Source organism: Chiloscyllium plagiosum, chromosome 8 (genome assembly GCF_004010195.1).
Source record: "Chiloscyllium plagiosum isolate BGI_BamShark_2017 chromosome 8, ASM401019v2, whole genome shotgun sequence".
NCBI classification, from domain to species: Eukaryota; Metazoa; Chordata; class Chondrichthyes; order Orectolobiformes; family Hemiscylliidae; genus Chiloscyllium; species Chiloscyllium plagiosum.
Genome location: NC_057717.1, coordinates 102777375 through 102795193, shown reverse-complemented (window position 1 = coordinate 102795193; position 17819 = coordinate 102777375). Strand labels below are relative to the sequence as shown.

At 47.0% G+C, this 17819-nt stretch overlaps 1 protein-coding gene across 1 annotated transcript in view; it reads right to left on the bottom strand.

Moving 5' to 3' along the window:
- LOC122552376 (collagen alpha-1(V) chain-like) overlaps positions 1 to 17819 on the bottom strand; it is a 290918-nt gene that overhangs the window by 98156 nt on the left and 174943 nt on the right. Inside the window, exons 25-30 of the mRNA XM_043695125.1 lie at positions 16040 to 16093; positions 11307 to 11351; positions 8297 to 8350; positions 7323 to 7367; positions 5895 to 5948; positions 310 to 417 (exon numbers count right to left, since the gene is read on the bottom strand). Coding sequence (XP_043551060.1) covers positions 310 to 417; positions 5895 to 5948; positions 7323 to 7367; positions 8297 to 8350; positions 11307 to 11351; positions 16040 to 16093 — 360 coding nt within the window. The remainder of the gene's footprint in view (positions 1 to 309; positions 418 to 5894; positions 5949 to 7322; positions 7368 to 8296; positions 8351 to 11306; positions 11352 to 16039; positions 16094 to 17819) is intronic.

Below are 17819 nucleotides of genomic sequence, written 5' to 3'. Positions count from 1 at the left end.
GAGAGAAAGAAAGATAGACATAGAGGGGGAGAGAGCAAGATAAAAAGTGAGAATGAGATAGAGAAAGAGAAAAAGAGATAGAGAGATATAGAGGGAGAGATGTAGAGAGATAAAAAGTGAGAATGAGACAGAGAAAGAGAGGGAGAGAGAGAGAGAGAGAGAGAGAGAGATCGAGAGAGCGATTCAGCTGGGAGCTCACTTGTTGGAGAGAGCTAATGGGGTGAGTGGCAGGGATACTGTTGCTTCTCCTGAATGTCAGGGTCTCCAGGACACAAACCAATACTCAGAACCAAAGAGGCAGGAGCTGACCTTTTCACCAGATGGCCCATTGGGACCGGCCTCGCCAATCGGACCCATCTGACCCTTGATTCCTTCTAGACCATCTTCACCCCGATGGCCCAATAAACCAACTTCACCCTGCGGCCAAGAAGAAAAACAGCAAATTAGTTCACATTATCACATTAGGATCGATCACCAGGACCTGATACCTGCTGCTGAGCAGAGCACTCTCCACAAGGGGGCAGCATATCCCTGCTGGACCCATACAGCTGCACACCTGTTGGTTAACAGAAAACCAGGTTTGCACTTCTGTAGCGCCACAGGACACCCCCATAATCCCTTCACAGCCAAAGAAGCATCTTCAAAGAGTAGTCACTGCTGCAACGTAAGAAACAAAAGCAGCCAATTTCTGCACAGCAAGCTCCCACACACAGCACCATAGGGGTGACCAATTCAGACAATGGGCTGTCGATTGAAATACCAACTCGGTTTCTCTCCACACTCGCTGAGGTTTTCTACGTTAAATTCAAAGTTATGTTTGTGTAATGATCGCTCTGTCGTAATTATAATGAGGTCAGCTAGCTGGACCTCATAGAATATGAGTTTCCTAATTGGGGCTTTTAACCTGGTCCAATCAGGGAGTCCAGGCTGACCTTTTAAAAGGACACAATCTTCTCTGTTTTTGGTTGCATTTCAGTCCCACGCTCCTGATCTTCGGGCACCCAGTACGGAGGGGGGAGGGCAGGTCTGAAGACCTCCTCATGGGTCTGCTCCTGGGCCATAAACAGGTCCAGGCAGCGGGCCATGGAGGGGGTCGTGGACTGCCTACCCCTTTTCCGGTTATGTTAGAGCCTGGGTGTCTCTGGAGAAGGAGCACACGATGTCCACCAACACCCTGGAGTTGTCAGGGAGAGGTGGGCGCCGCAAGGAGTGGAGTGCATTATTTCCCCGTCCAATACTATTTTGATTTAATCCCTGCCTGCACACACACACACCATGGGTGCTGGGGATAAAATAAGCACTACCGCACTTAGGCGGTAGTGTGGGGGGAAAAAAAAAAGAGAAAAAAAGAAAAAAAAAGAAAAAAAAAAGAAAAAGAGGAAAAAAAAAAATAAACAGGAGAAAGGGCAGTGTTTTAAAAAAAAAAAGGACACAATCTTCTCTGTTTTTGGTTGCATTTCAGTCCCACGCTCCTGATCTTCGGGCACCCAGTACGGAGGGGGGAGGGCAGGTCTGAAGACCTCCTCATGGGTCTGCTCCTGGGCCATAAACAGGTCCAGGCAGCGGGCTGTGGAGGGGGTCGTGGACTGCCTACCCCTTTTCCGGTTATGTTAGAGCCTGAGTGTCTCTGGAGAAGGAGCACACGATGTCCACCAACACCCTGGAGTTGTTCAGGGAGAGGTGGGCGCCGCAGGGAGTGGAGTGCATTATTTCCCTGTCCAATACTATTTTGATTTAATCCCTGCCCTTCACTGTTTGATCACACAGCATTGCCCTTTGATGTGAAGGGCACTGCTTGTCACTGGCCACTCGGGTGTTTCCTTTCTTCCTGGTGGTGGAAACTGAATAAAGATTCGTATACCTTGTGTCTCTCACTGTGTCTCACACCTGCACACACACACCATGAGTGCTGGGGATAAAATAAGCACTATCGCAGTTAGGCGGTAATGTGGGGGGAAATAAGATAAAAAAAGATGAAAAAAATAAAAGGGGACAATTAGAGTTACTGCCACTCTGAAAGCTGCCTCTGAATGAGACAGGACTGGAGTCAAGGACTGTGCGCGGTGTAAATAAAGGGTGATCCGGCAACGGTATACCAGCCTCTGTTGTTATTTCACTTTCCTCAAAATAACACCGCAGATACGTTCAAATCCTGAGAAACCACACCCAGATTTCAGTTGAACATGCCATCTGATCATGCAGCACTGTCCCACGGCACTGTCCCAGCAGAATATTTCACAACCAAGTCTCTGGAGTGGGATGTGAACTCACAACCTTCAGACTCAGTGACAGATACACTGAGTCACAGCTGACAGACAAGTGAGCAATGGATGGTTGTGCCCTGTCATTAGAGATGGATTGGGTAAACAGCCGAGGTCTTTTTCCCCAGGATAGGGGAGTCCAAAACTATTAGGAATAGCTTTAGGGTGAGAGGGGAAAGATTTAAAAAGGACTCGAGGGGTAACGTTTTCACAGAGGGAGTTACGTGTATGGAATGAGCTGCCAGAGGAAGTGGTGGAGGCTGGTACAATTACAGCATTTAAAAGGCACTTGGATGGGTATATGAATAGGAAGGGTTTGGAGGGATATGGGCCAAATGCTGGCAAAAGGGACTAGATTAATTTAAGATATCTAGTCTTAATGGACCAATTGGACCAAGGGATCTGTTTACACACTGTATGATTCTAAGTCTGAATGACAGGTTGATATGACTGAAACACCAGGTGGCATGGTGTCTCAGTGGTTAGCACTGCTGCCTCACAGCACCAGGGACCCGGGTTCAATTCCCGGCTCGGGCAACTGTCTGTGTGGAGTTTGTACACTTTTCCCATGTCTGGGTGGGTTTGCTCCGGTTTCCTCCCACAGTCCAAGGATGTGCAGGTTAGGTGGATAGGCAATGGGAAATTGCCCGTAGTGTTAGGTGCATTAGTATAGGGGAATGGGTCTGGGTGGGTTACTCTTCACAGGATTGGTGTGGACTTGTTGGGCCTGTTTCCACACTGTAGGGAATCTAATCTAAAATAAAAACAAAACTCATGACCACTTCCATCTAGAAGGGCAAGGGCAAAAGTTACATGGGAACATCACCTCCTGCAAGTTTCCCTCCAATCCACTCACCAACTTGACTTGGAAGTACACTGCTGTTCTTTCACTGTTGCTGGGTTAAAATCCTAGAACACCCTCCCTAAGGGCACTGTGCGTGTCCCTACACCCCAAGGATTCAAGAAGGCAGCTCATCACCACTATCTCCAGGGAGGGATAATAAATGCTGAACCACCCCCATTGAATGAATGAGAAAATAAAATCAGAGTCTTCTCCTCATATTGACCATCCCCCTCAGTGCACTCATTGCCTCCTCCAATCATTCACAACTGTGAGTCTTCCCAACCCTATCTCCCTAGTTTGAGACTACGTTCTAGCAGATACGCCCAGTGCTAAGCAAGCCATTGAAACAGGCCATCCTCTTCCAAGATGAAGAATTCAAAATAAGCTGGTGGGATTAAACGGTTAGTGGCAACTTGCCCCGCCTCCCACCCCGCACCATTGGAAAACAAACCCCATCTTCAATTCCTTGGAAGCCCATCCCAGTGTGCGGATAGTACCAGCGAGTGTGATGTCACACTGATCTTCGACAGCGAAAACTTGCATTCGGATTTCAACAGACACTGACTTCAACATTTCATTGACAGTGAGGCTCTACTAGAATCCAGGAAAGGTGCACAATCCACTTCAATCCTGCTGTACCATGCATCCCTACAGGCCATTCGGCCCATCAAGTCCACACCAACCCTCTGAAGGGCATCCCATGCCTGTAACTCTGCATGGCTAACCCACCTAGCCTGCATATCCCTGGACATTACAGGTTAATTTAGCATGGCCAATCCACCCTAGCCTGTGCATTATGGGTAATTTAGCATGGCCATTACACCCTAGCCTGTGCACTATGGGTAATTTAGCATGGTCAATACACCCTAGCCTGTGCACTGTGGGCAATTTAGCATGGCCAATCCACCCTAACCTGCACACCTTTGGACTGTGGGAGGAAACCGGAGCACCCGGAGGAAACCCACGCAGACCCGAGGAGAATGTGCAAACTCCACACAGATTGTCACCCAAGGGTGGAATCAAACCCAGGTCCCTGGCACTGTGAGGCAGCAGTGCTAACCAGCGAGCCACCATGCCACCCACATATTGGATGGTCGGATTGTGCCCTCTATCCTACTCTCCCACCTGTTCCGCTCCTGACTTCATTCTGAATATATTCAATGTCTAAGCCTCCACAGGGAAGAACATATCAAAGATTAACCACTTTCTAAGAGGGGGGTTAAAAAAAACCCTCTTTATCCATTGTCCTACCAGAGCATAAAGCTGCTCTGTCATTAGACAGAAGGAGAGAGACAATGGTGAGCTTAACCTGGGCAGCGGGGTGAGGGTGAGAAGGAGAGACTTTCATGGTAACCTCAGCTGGTGTGGGAGCCAGACCCACGTTTCAGACTGCATTACAAGCCAACCGACCAAACACAGCCAACCAACCAGGCAACACCTGATTCGGGAACAGTGTGCCTGGTTTCCATATTCCCCCTCGAAGGTAAAGGAACCATCCTCTCAGCATTCACCAGGCCATACGTTCCAATAAGATCATCTCTTCTTCTTCTAAGCTGCAATGGGCATGGGCCCAGTCCATCTACCTTCACCCCTGGAATCAAGCTAGTGTACTGAAAATGGATTAGTCAAGCCTGTATCATACCGCGGGTCGGGAGACGTGTTGGGGTGGGAGGAGTGGGGGGAGGTTGTGGTCAGGTCAGAAAGAAACAGAGGAAGTGATGCACTGAGTAATGGAAGACAAGACAGACTCTGGGCGTGCTCTGAAGGACTCACGAGGGGTGTCATTGACTGGAGGTGTTGAAGGTCAAAGGGGAAGCAGAAGGCGAGATTTTGTGTCAGGTGAAACAAATAGCACTACAGAGTAATGCAATCACTGCAAAACATGACAAGGGAAATTGGGAATCAGTGAGGCATTATGTACAAACAGCTCATCCCTCCCTGAAGGAGGCACAGTTTAATGGTTATCAAAATCCTCAGCTTTCTTCATAATCCTCCAGTGACGAGTGTGATCGTCTGTGCCAAGCTTCATCAGTTGTTGACAAGAGGAAGATTAGTCAGTGAAGATTGTGAAAACGTTCCCCTCCCCCAACAGGGGAAGCTCACGTGGGAGTGGGGTCAATTGGATCGCTCTTTTACAAAGGGTTAGTTCTGGCAGAGTGGGTAGAATGGCCCCCTTCTGTCAGATCGTGTAAGCAGGGGCCTGATACAATTCAGCTGCACAGAGGCTGGAAGGCATCAACGGCACTGATTCCCACCAGCAGGCGGAGAAAGAAAGAGCGAGAGAGAGAGAGAGAGCGATGACAGAGAGAGAGAGTGACAGAGAGAGAGAGTGACAGAGAGAGAGAGTGACAGAGAGAGAGAGTGACAGAGAGAGAGAGTGACAGAGAGAGAGAGTGACAGAGAGAGAGAGTGACAGAGAGAGAGAGTGACAGAGAGAGAGAGTGACAGAGAGAGAGAGTGACAGAGAGAGAGAGTGACAGAGAGAGAGAGTGACAGAGAGAGAGAGTGACAGAGAGAGAGAGTGACAGAGAGAGAGTGACAGAGAAAGGGAGATGGGCCAAATAAGACAGGGAGAGATAGAGAGAAAGAAAGAAAGAGAGACAGACAGGCAACACCAAACACACTTACAATATTAGCATAGTCATTCCACAGGAGCACGAGTGTGAAGATTAAGGAGGAGACTGTCTAAAAGAGAGTAAAGGCAAGTAAAACCATACAAAGATGCCACTGAACAAGTTGCTCTGTTAGATTCGGGCTCGCTAACCCAACCACGCCCACATTTAACTCACCCTGTCCCCTTTCGCTCCCATGTCACCTTTATAACCAGGGAATCCATCTTCGCCCTTTAATGAAACACAAAAGTCAAACATTGATGATTAAATAAATGAGCAATGTCTTTAGCTACACACTCAAAACATGACAAAACAGGGAATCTAATGCATTAATGCTGCAAGGAGATCAGTAAAGTACTTTGCTCTTGCTGGAGCAAGAGGAGATGGTGCACCACAAAGTGGATTCACCACAGATTGTGGCCTGGATTCGCTCATGCACCGTCCAGGCCCAAGGGAGCACCAGAAAGCCCCTACTGCAGGCTCCCTGTAAGATCCACCTCAGTGACTTTGATATGCTCCTGACTCAGAGACAGTGAGGACACTTCAATGGCAGCTCCTTTACACTTCCCAAAGTAGGAACACAGGGTGGAACGTATTCAGCCAACCTGACTTGTTTTAATTCATTTACGAGGCCCAGCATTTATTGCCCAGAGGGCAGTTAGAAGTCAACCACATTGCTGTGGGTCTGGAGTCCCACGTAGGCCGGACCAGGTAAGGATGGCACTTTCCTTTCCTAAAGGACATTAGTGAACCAGATGGATTTTTCATGACAATTAGCAATAGTTTCATGGTCAGCTTTAGACTGCTATTTCAAGATGCTTATTCATTTCAAATTCCACCATATGCTACAGTGAGATTCAAACCCAGATCCCCAGAACACTACCTGGGGCTCTGGATGAACAATCTCGTGATAATACCACTTGGCCATCACCGCCCCAGAATGGATGAGTTGCAGCCTCCACTCTCATCCATTAACGAGCCTGTTCCCTAGATTACAATATCTTTATAACTAATAGTCATTTGGAACAGCAGAATTTGAGTATCAGTGAAAAATACACATTTTGTCAAAGCTTTGCATCTTGCCCTCATCAGGACACATTGCAAGAATACCAAATGAAAGGGAAAACCACCAATGAGGCAGTGCCTGAGAGGAGGGCACTGATTAGTTCACAAGTGATGGCAATTGTCCCAGAGAGCGAAAGATTAAACACTTCTATAAAATGTCTCCATTTTGGAACTAGCAAACTAAAAATGTGAGAAACTGAAGCAAAAAATGTAAAATAGACTGAAAGGTTTGCCCAACCCTTACAATCTGTGTTTTTCTCTTTTGTCAATGGTGCTGTAGAGAATGATCAGAAACTCCAGGACCAGTCTGGAGGGTTAGCATCTTTAGCTACAAGTTATACTGTGTGGGGCTTTCCTAAACTAAAAGCAGACAGTGCAGGAGAAACTCAGAAGGCTCGTTTTGGAGTTGAAGAGTTTATTCTGCTCCTCCCTCCTCAGAGGGTGCCAGACTTGCTGAGTTCCTCCAGCACTGTCTGTTTTTGCTTCAGGTGCCCAGGATCTGCAGTATTTTGTTTTTATTGCAGTGGAGGTTTTCCTCACCTTCTCCCCCTTGTGTCCCTTCAGTCCTCTGACTCCATCAGCACCCTGCCGAGAGAGGGGAATGCAGGTTAGAGAAGCATCAAACAGGACAGGTGCCTGAATTAACTCCCAGTCAGTGGTTTCTCAGGTCACAGCCCACAGTCAGGTGTGTGTGTGTGTGTCTGTCTATCTGTATGTGCGTGTGTATATCTGTGCCTGTGTGTGTGTGTGTGTGTCTCTCATGGTGTGTGTGTGTCTCTCATGGTGTGCCTCTGTGTGTGTGTCTCTCTCTCTCTCTCTCATGGTGTGCCTGTGTGTGTCTCAGTGTGTGCGTGTGTCTCAGTGAGTGTCTGCAGGTGAGGGTGAGGGTGAGGGTCTGTATGTGTATCTCTGTGTTTGGGTTTTTCGGTTTCATCACAAACGTTTTACTCAGTTACATCCAATCAGAGGCTAGGAACTAAACATTCCGCAAATTGAAGAGAGAGTTTTCTTTGAAGGTTTCAGATACATTTTATAGGCAGAAACCTATTGCGGTAAACTAATGTAAACTCAGTGCCACATAGAACAATGGATGTTTTAATAACCTGAATTACCTGACAAACACTGCATTGGCCAACTTATTTCATTCCAACCTGTGAACCGTTAACATTGACACACTTACTAGCAAAGACACACACATACAGACACAAAATTGAATGGACATACACACACACCCATCTACTCAGGGACATGCACATAGACATGCAAACACACAGACACAGACAGACACACACACACGTGTGTGCGCGCGCACACACAGACACACACGCACGTGTGTGCGCGCGCACACACAGACACACACGCACGTGTGCGCGCGCACACACAGACACACACGCACGTGTGTGCGTGCGCACACACAGACACACACGCACGTGTGTGCGCGCGCACACACAGACACAATCATAGATTGCATGCCCACATCCCTCACACACTACATTTTTCTGCAACCTTCTTACCTTGACACCTCGAACCCCAGGATATCCGACTGGACCCTGTGCACCTGCAGGACCCTGTTAAAAAACAATTCTGATGACATTTGTATTGAACTGACAACTGAACTTTAAAAGGAAAGAAACAAGAACATTCTTTCCTGGAGTAGAACACTAAAGAGTCAGTAGGATGAAGGGGAAGATTGGGAATTAAGAAGTGTTACCCTAATGCAATAACTGGCAACTCACAACATCTGCATGACTTACAATCTTTAATTCTACAATACAACCCTTCTCCAGGATTCAGGCTGAGCTCGGCCCACAGTCAGCAATTCTGTGAACAATGTTCCAGTAGCAGCTAAGAGTTGACTTGCTATCTGACAGCGTGTGGCATTGCAATGAAGACCACCGACTGGCCTTGCCTGGCATTTGCTGCTTTATCCAGCAGGGGTCACTGGAAAGCGGTGGACTGCGGGATTACAGAGTGAGTGATGCTGAGGGATAGGGTGACACCCAGGGCTCTATTCGAGCCACAGTATTTCCCTGAGCAGCTGCCATAAGGATTTCTCCTTCCTTCCGAATTTCCCTACGGGCAACTCTCCACATCTGCCCACAACAGCTGGGGGGCTCGGAGCATCAACTCATAGCATGGGAACAAAATGTAGCTACACAGGCTGATGTGTGTGAAATACTGAGGGGGCAGACTGCAGCTGCAGCAAAATCTCAAACACCAGTTTGAGGCAGGTCCAGCAACAGGCTGGGGATGCTGCAGAGACTACCCTTAATCCAGGGATGGATCCTGGCCCAGGCACCAGCACCTGGTCTCAGTGTCGTCCAATCTCACTGCATTGACCTGAGCATCCAATGTAGACTGGTACCTCAACCAACCCCCTCAAAAGTACACGACCGTGCGATAGCGCCAGAGGAACTATTTTGGACGAGATGTCTAACATCTCCCCGCACAGACAAGACATATAGGATCCCAGGCCTGCAAGGAGAATGGGGTGGGGGGGTGGGGGGGGGGGGGGGGGGAAAAGAGGGGTGGAGTTGACACTTAACCCTCAACCAACGTCACCGGTCACTACGTCGTTGCTGGTCGTGGGAGCTCACTTTGCATCAACAGGCTGCTGCTTTTCCTTCAACAGCAACTACCCTTCCAGAAGTAATTAATCAGTGACAGAGCACATCGGGGTGCTAGTCCTCACGTTGAGAAAGGTGCTATATAAATGCAGTTGCCTTCGTTCCAACAGGAAGTCCACCTTCCAGTAAGACCCAGCAAGGCACAGACCCCAGGGCTGGGCTCCAACAGAAACTGCACTATTTCACCCAGAGAGTCCACATCTCCAGGGAAGTGAGGGGTGCTGCTGGAGGTGCTAGAAACTCTGTACTTTCCCCACTGCTGGAAGTTCGACTCGAGAATCTTAAATCACTGAGGGAAGGAGTCAGGCAGAAGGAAAAAATACAATCACTGGGCCTTCCAACTGGGAGGGTAGGGTGACCAGTCCAAACTAAATGATTCCTGATGAAGGGCCTTTCCCCGAAACGTCGATGCTGTCTGACCTGCAGTGCTTTTCCAGCACCACACTGTCGACTCTGATCTCTAGCATCTGCAGCCCTCACTCACTCTGTCCAAATTAAAGCCATGAACAATCTCGGTTCTTCACCTCACTGTCCCAGCATGTAAGTCCGAGGTCATTCCCCACCTAGACCACCACTGCACCCTGCAACATGGCACAAGAATGTGGTTGTAATGGTTTCAAATGTGACTGAGCATCACATTTTGAGAGAGATGCTGAAGTCAGGAGTCTAATCGGGGGTAAAGCTTGTCATTGAAAGCTGCATTCAAACCTGAAAACCTCATATTAACCTGATCAACGAAGCGGACTATACATGTGGTATCCTTCCTCATTGGCCAAGTTGGGCGTTAACAAAGGGACCATCATGCACCTCAGTCAGACACATCAACGCCATCCACATCCCCTGTTTGTTGCTTCTTCTCAATTTAGATTAGATTAGATTCCCTACAGTGCGGAAACAGGCCCTTCGGCCCAACCAGTCCACACCGACCCTCCAAAGAGTAACCCACCCAGATCCATTTCCTCCCTGACGAACGCAGCTAACATTATGGGCAAATTAGAACGGCCAATTCACCTGACCTACACATCTTTGGACTGTGGGTGGAAACCGGAGCACCGGGAGGAAACCCACGTGGACAATGTACAAACGTCACACAGACAGAGTCACCAGAGGCTGGGATCGAACCTGGGACCCAAGCGCTGTGAGGCAGCAGTGCTAACCACAGAGCATCAGGAGTGTTATGGACTAGAGCAGACTGCCTCAAAATATTTTACCATGGTAGCCTAGACCCTAACTTATTCTTATTTTAAAGGAAAATATAAAGTGTCTGTTCCCGATGCGATGTGATGGTCAAATAACTCAATGTGAAGCACAACACTATTTCTTTAAACAATGCAGTTAAAATACAACCAAAGAAAAAGGAACTTAGATTAACAACTCTATTGGAAAACTTTATAGAATAATAGATGCAGTAACTATTACTTATGAACTGTTTGAATATAGTAACATCCCATAAACATGCCCCTTGGCAAAAAGGCAAATTCAGACATAGATTCTCACATACAGTTCTCCCATCCAGGAGGAAGAAAAACATCAAGAGAAAATTCAGAGAGAGTAGCAGCCAGGAGACATTCACTGAAGCTCCCGATTCTGTTCTGACCCCAACAGCTGCTGATGCTACTCAGGTAATCCTGATCAATGAGAGCTGGCCACACCCTGTCAGGCTGCATGCATAAAACCCAAGGCTTCTCAAGCTGTTTACTCAAGTGGTCTTCAGTAGCTAGCCTGGTGCCTCTCATTCAATCAATTAAAAAATTCAGGACAAAATAACCTCTTAATGCTACAGCATTGTCACAGGAGTAAACAGACTCACACAGCCAAACCCAGAACTGTGGAACATTACAATCACCACCCACTTACACCCAGCAACCATCTTTCCAACAGTCAGTAAAGAACATACCGCATTCCCCTTATCACCTGCAGGACCCTCTCGACCAGGGTGACCCTGAGAACGAAACAAAAATCATTCTTAACTAAATAGCGTCACTTCAAATTAACGCAGTAAATTTAGCAAAGCATATCAAGCGCAGCAGGCCTTTCATAACCCTTTAAACGGCTGTAGTCGGAAACTTCCAACATTATTTTCTGCCTGACCCCACGCTGTAAATTGTTTGATTTAGTCCCGAAATTTCTCGCTCGACTTTTCCGTATTTCAGGAGGTTCCACCCTCTGTAACAACCTTCCAGACCCGTGATTCCAAAAGTTTATTTTTTCACAATTAATAAACTCAGTTACTTAGGGAATATTTAAACATAAGGTGTCTTATAATTCCCCTTTATGGTTTTCCTGGCAAGGGCTGCTCAAAGCATTGCCCAGGGATTAGTCTTTAGTCCCTGGAGACTCCAGGGGCAGTCTTGGAAGGTTGGCCACACTCCCAGGAGACCTGGCAAGCAGCCCGTTCCCAGGCCTTTGCGTTATGAATCGCTGCTGCCTCATAATCTGGTGAAGAAGCTTCTTCAGCACGCTCTCCTTCACACTGATTTCTGTTCCCACATCAGAAAGGTTGCAGCTAATGCTGCCACATTTAGACACACGGGTCACTTTAATGCATAAAGAGAGTTGGCAGAGAGCAGGCAACATTCACTGGGATGTGCATTTAAGAGCTGAGCTCTACGGTCATCAATCCCGATGGCTACCCCTGTCCTCTAGCCATTGCCCAGTTCTCCTTGGAGAGGGAGCACGACAGTGCCCACTGAACCAGACCCCCCTCAAAATATTTTACCAAGGTAGCCTAGACCTTTTAGGAATATATGGGGCCTGGAGTATATTATCTCCCTTTCCAACAACAGTTTGGTTTAATTCCCCTTAGCCTCTCCCAATTTCTGTTTTGCTTAACATTACAGCACCCCCCACTGCGCGCCCGTCAATTTGGTGATTGGAATGAGTTAAAAAGAGCTGAGTTTTTCTGTAACGTATGTAGGCTTCTGAACAGGGAAAGGAAAGGTGGAAACTGATGTTTGTCTTAAATTGACGATTTACACTAAGACCTTTCTAAATCTCAGCGCTTTTGTTGCCAATTACAACATACGGATACAAATGTGTTGGCCCATTGTTACTGTTGGTGTTCCAATTGCTCTTTGGAGGGACAGAATAAGTTCAACCAGATATACAGAGTGCACTGAAAAGGAGAGAAAGGAGACCTCTCTGATATTCATTAACAAGTCTTTCAAAAAGATAGCAGACCTAGTGAAGTCCCACCGTTCACCAGGCGTGCACATACATCTAATGATTTACAAGGATGTTGCCATGGTTGGAGAGTTTGAGCTACAGGGAGAGGCTGAATAGGCTGGGGCTGTTTTCCCTGAAGCTTCAGAGTTTGAGAGGTGATCTTATAGAGGCTTATAAGATCATGAGGGGCATGGACAGGGTAAATAAATAAGGTCTTTTCCCTGGGGTGAGGGAGTCCAGAACTAGAGGGCATAGGTTTAAGGAGGGTAAAGATTTAAAAGGGACATAAGGGGCAACTTTTTTCATGCAGCGGGTGGTATGTGTATGGAATGAGCTGCCAGAGGAAGTGGCAGAGGCTGGTACAATTACAATATTTAAAAGGCATCTGGATGGGTACATGAATAGGAAGGGTTTGGAGGGATATGGGCTAAATGCTGGTAAATGGGACTTGATTAATTTTGGACATCTTGTCAGCATGGACAAGTTGGTCTGTGTCCATGCTGTACATCCCTCTGACTCTATGAGTCCAAGGCCTACTGCATATGCATAGGGTACACTTTAACTCCTGGAAGTTTCAGGTTTTTTCCTATTTCCTTAATTCCCAGTTCCCCCACCCCACCTCACATTACTGATACCATTTCTCAATTCCCCTAGTTATAGTGGAGATGATAACATCACTGGATTAAAAATCCAAGGATCCAGTTTTGTGTTCATGGAGATGGGTTAAAATCACACAGTTAGACTCAGTGCTACAGCCTAGGAAACTGTCTTTAATTGTGGTAAATGCCCATCTGGTTCACTAATGTCCTTGAGGGAAGGGAAATCTGCCATCCTTACCTGGTCTGGCCGACATGTGACTCCAGAGCCACAGCAATGTGGTTGACTGTTAATTGCCCTCTGAATTGGATCTAGCTCTCTAGTCAAGGGTAGTTAGGAGATGACAACAAAAGCTGGCTTTGCCAGTGATGGCCCAAATCACAAAATAAGAAATAAAATTACAACTGTCCCCCACTCAATCCCCTCAGTCCCCAGCGTCCCTCCATCTATCCCCTCATTCCCAGCATTCTCCCTCAATCCCCTCATTTTCTGGGTGTCCCTCCCCCAATTTCCTCAGTTCCCGGTGTCCCTCCCTCAAACTCCACATTTCCTGGTGTTCCCTCCCTCAATTCCTGGTGTCCTTCCCTCAATCTCCTCATTCCCCAGCGTCCCTCTCTCAAACTCATTTCCTGTTCCCCCTCCCTCCATCCCATTTCCTGGTGTCCCTCCCTCAATTCCCTCATTCTCTGGTGTCCCTCCCTCAATTCCCTCATTCCCCAGTGCCCCTCCCTCATTCCCCTCCTTTCCTGGTGTCTCTCCCTTTAATTCCCCAGTAATCCACTGAGGACATAAACAGGTCCAGTTCATTATAAGGAGTACGTGGTGTGGTTCATTTTCACAATTTGGACCCTCGTTTCTGGCGAAACAAAAAGGATTGCGCTGCTCCCTTTATGATGCTGTAATGATTATTTATACCTCCCCTGAGATAAAAAGCACAGACCTCAAAAGCCAAATTCCAACTTTAAGGCTCAAAACCCAGATCAAAAAAAAAATGTATAAAAAGATTCCTTCAAATGTCTGGTCTCCACAAAAACTCTCAAACCCAATTGTCTTTCACAGCTGCAACAGCACCTCTGTTCAGAAATGTGCTCGTCTTGTTAAAACACAGCTGCCGAGCACAATACAGGTGCTAGTGCCTAATGTTTTAACTGTTGCTCAAAAGATTGTCTCCATGTGAGGTTCCTTCACTTCAATCTACAGCAGGTAATAAGCAGGGGAAATGGGACTTGGACATTTATTCCTCAAGGAATAGAGTATAAAAGTAGGGAAGTGTTGGTGTACAGGGCATTAATAAGAGCACATCAGGAGTAAGAGCAGATCAGGAGTACTGTTGAAAGTTCTGGTTCTCTTATTTGAGCGGGGATTGAGTTGCATTGGAGGCAGTTGAGACGAGAGTAATTACAGAGATGATAGACTTGCCTCATGAGGAGATGATGCGGAGAAGCTGGTGTCGGACTGGGGTGGACAAAGTTAAAAATCCCACAACACCAGGTTACAGTCCAACAGGTTTATGTGGAAGCAATGGCTTTCGAAGCTCCTTCCAGTGCTTCCAAATAAACCTGTTGGGACTACAACCGGGTGTTGTGTGATTTTTAACCTCATGAGGAGAGCTTGAGCAGAGTTTAGAAGGACGAGAGGGAACCTAATTGATCTGCAGAAGATGCTAAAAGGGGTTTGACAAAGTGGAGGATGTTTCCTTATGTGGGATAATCTAGAATGAGAGGTCAGAGTTTGAGGATACGGGGGAAACAGATTTAAATCAGAGATCAGGAAAAATTAGTTCTCTCAAAGGGTCATGAACCTGTGGAATTCACTTCCCCAGGGTGCAGTGGATATGGCAATTATTTCTGCTGGGCCTGAGGGATTTATCTTTATTTGTTTAATCACTCACAGGATGTGGGTATCAACCCCAGCACTTGTTGCCTGTCCCTAACTGCCCTTGAACTGAATGGCTTACTCAGCCATTCGAGAAGCAGTTTGGAGTCAACTGGATTGGTGTGGATCTGGAGTCACACATAGGCCAGACCAGGTAAGGATGGCAGTTTTACTATCAGAGTGTGGTGGATGCTGGGAGACTGAATAAATCTGAGGGAGGAGATAGATATTTAATCAGGAATGGTAATGGGGAGCAGGCAGGAAAGGGCAGTTGAGGCTGAGATGAGATCAGCCATAATAGTATTAAATGGTGGAGCAGGCTCAAAGGGCTGAATGGCCTCCTCCTGCTCCTGGCTCTTATATATTCAATTGGTTACCTTCTCACACGGATTCCAGAAGACCCCCTTGTTAACTCCGACAATGAAGGTATAACGATGGCTGTCCGTGAGACAAGAAGAGGCAGGAAAGATTGTGACCAAGGAGAGACGGTAAGACTCATGAACAATCTGAGTCGACATGAAGCCTGCAATTGGACAACACGTACCAAGAGGCTCCACAGGAGCAGTGACCAGGTCTTGCCGTTATACAGAGTCAAGATAGAGACTGGGCAAACCAAACCACCAGAGACAATTTTAGCAATCAGCACATCTGTATAACCAGAAAGGGCTGGAGAGACTCAAACAGTCTGTGGAGAGAGAAGCATTTTCAGTCCAAAGAGTGTTCTTACTCTGAAGAAAGGTCACACCAAGACACAAAGTGTAAACTCTGTTTCTCTCTGCACAGACGCTACCAGACCTGCTGAGTTTCTCCAGCACCTTCTGGCTTTATTCCAAGGTTTCCAGCACCTGGCAGACGTTGATTTGAAGGGAAGTCTGTAATCTGAAGAGCGAGTCCCCATAACATCAGGCACAGCCAAACAACAGCCTTGATATAGTGGAAAGGTTGGCATGCTCATGGTCAGAGAGTCAAAGCCATGCAATGTACATATCTCACCGGAGGGCCATCTGCTCCAATCAGACCAGGTAGACCTTGCTTGCCTGGAGGTCCCTGCAACATTTGCAAAAACAAAACAAGACGTTATCAGAACGAATCAAACAGTGAGTGCGATGTCAGCTCCTGTATCATACAGAGAGAAAACTCAGCCACCTTCCCTCTCCCCTGTCCATAATATCTCTTAGCACTGAACAAGGCTTGAACGTATGCAGATACTGTGGATCCATGACATATCATTAAGATGAGCAGTGTAGCATTATAACAGATCATGTTGATGTACAGTCCCTAGCAATCCTACCCGCCCTCTGTTCATTCAACTGCAATTGAAATTGTTGCAACACTGGTGTCTGGAAGGGGCAGAGTTAGAGACGAGTAACGTCTATTCCTATCTAAATTATCAGGACGGGTTTAATGGACTGCAAAATGTGCAACTTAGGATGCAGCGAGAAATCTGAATGCAGATCTGAACGCAAATCCTGGGTGTGCACGATAAATCCTAAGTGTGCTGGCAATAGCAAAAAGCAAGATGCCACGAACAGCATTCACCAGATAAATTGAGGGGCACAAAGTTCTGTGGGGCGTAGGTAGAGAGGGATATTTCCTATCATTAGATGGATCAATAAGTAAGGGATGCAGCTTTAAGGTACAAAGCAGGAGGCCTATACAGGGATTTGAGGGAAACTTTTTTTTTTACCCAGAACCCACTGCCTGAAAGGGTGGTGGGGGCAGGAACCCTCAAGAGATGTAATAACTATCCAGGTTATGCTGTTCACACTCTATGACTCTATCATCTGCTCTATTAGCATGAGGTACAAATGTTGGTCAGGAAATGCTCCCATGTGCTTCCTTGTGGAGTACCAGGAGATCTTTTACATTTATCCGAGAAAGCAAACAGGTTTTAAAAACTCAGCCAGAGTATTCGCAATTGCTACGAATATTTCTGGTTCAAAAACGTCTAATGCTTTTTTTAGCAATGGGCAAGCCCAGCGGAAACCTCCAAGTGTCTGTCCCACAGCTGCAAGGTCTCATACTTTGACCTTTCTCAATGTCATAGCCTCTCAACGCATGAACAGAAATAGCAGCAGGCCATTCAGCCCCTCTAGCCTGCTCTGCCATTCAGTAAGATCCTGGAAAACCTTCGTTTGGGTTTCAAATCCCATCGACTGTTGGAGTATTGCGTGCAATTCTGGTCTCTTTCCTATCAGAAAGATGTTGTGAAACTTGAAAGGGTTCAGAAAAGATTCACAAGGACATTGCCAGGGTTGGAGGATTTGAGCTATAGGGAGAGGCTGAATAGGCTGGGGCTGTTTTCCCTGGAGCATCAGAGGCTGAGGGGTGACCTTATAAGGTTCACAAAATTATGAGGGGCATGGATAGGATGGGGTCGGGGAGTCCAGAACTAAACGGCATAGGTTTAGGGTGAGAGGGGAAAGATATAAAAGAGACCTAAGGGGCAACGTTTTCACACAGAGGGTGGTACGTGTATGGAATGAGCTGCCGGAGGAAGTGGTGGAGGCTGGTACAATTGCAACATTTAAAAGGCATTTGGATCGGTATATGAATAGGAAGGGTTTGGAGGGATATGGGCCAGATGCTGGCGGGTGGGACTAGATTGGGTAGGGATATCTGGTCGGCATGGACAGGTTGGACCGAAGGGTCTGTTTCCGCGCTGTACATCTCTATGACTCTATGGTTCTATCTGCAGCAATTTGCTCCTAAAAAAGAATCTATCCATCTTTGTCCTTAAAATATCCAGTGGCCCTACCTCCTGAAACACACC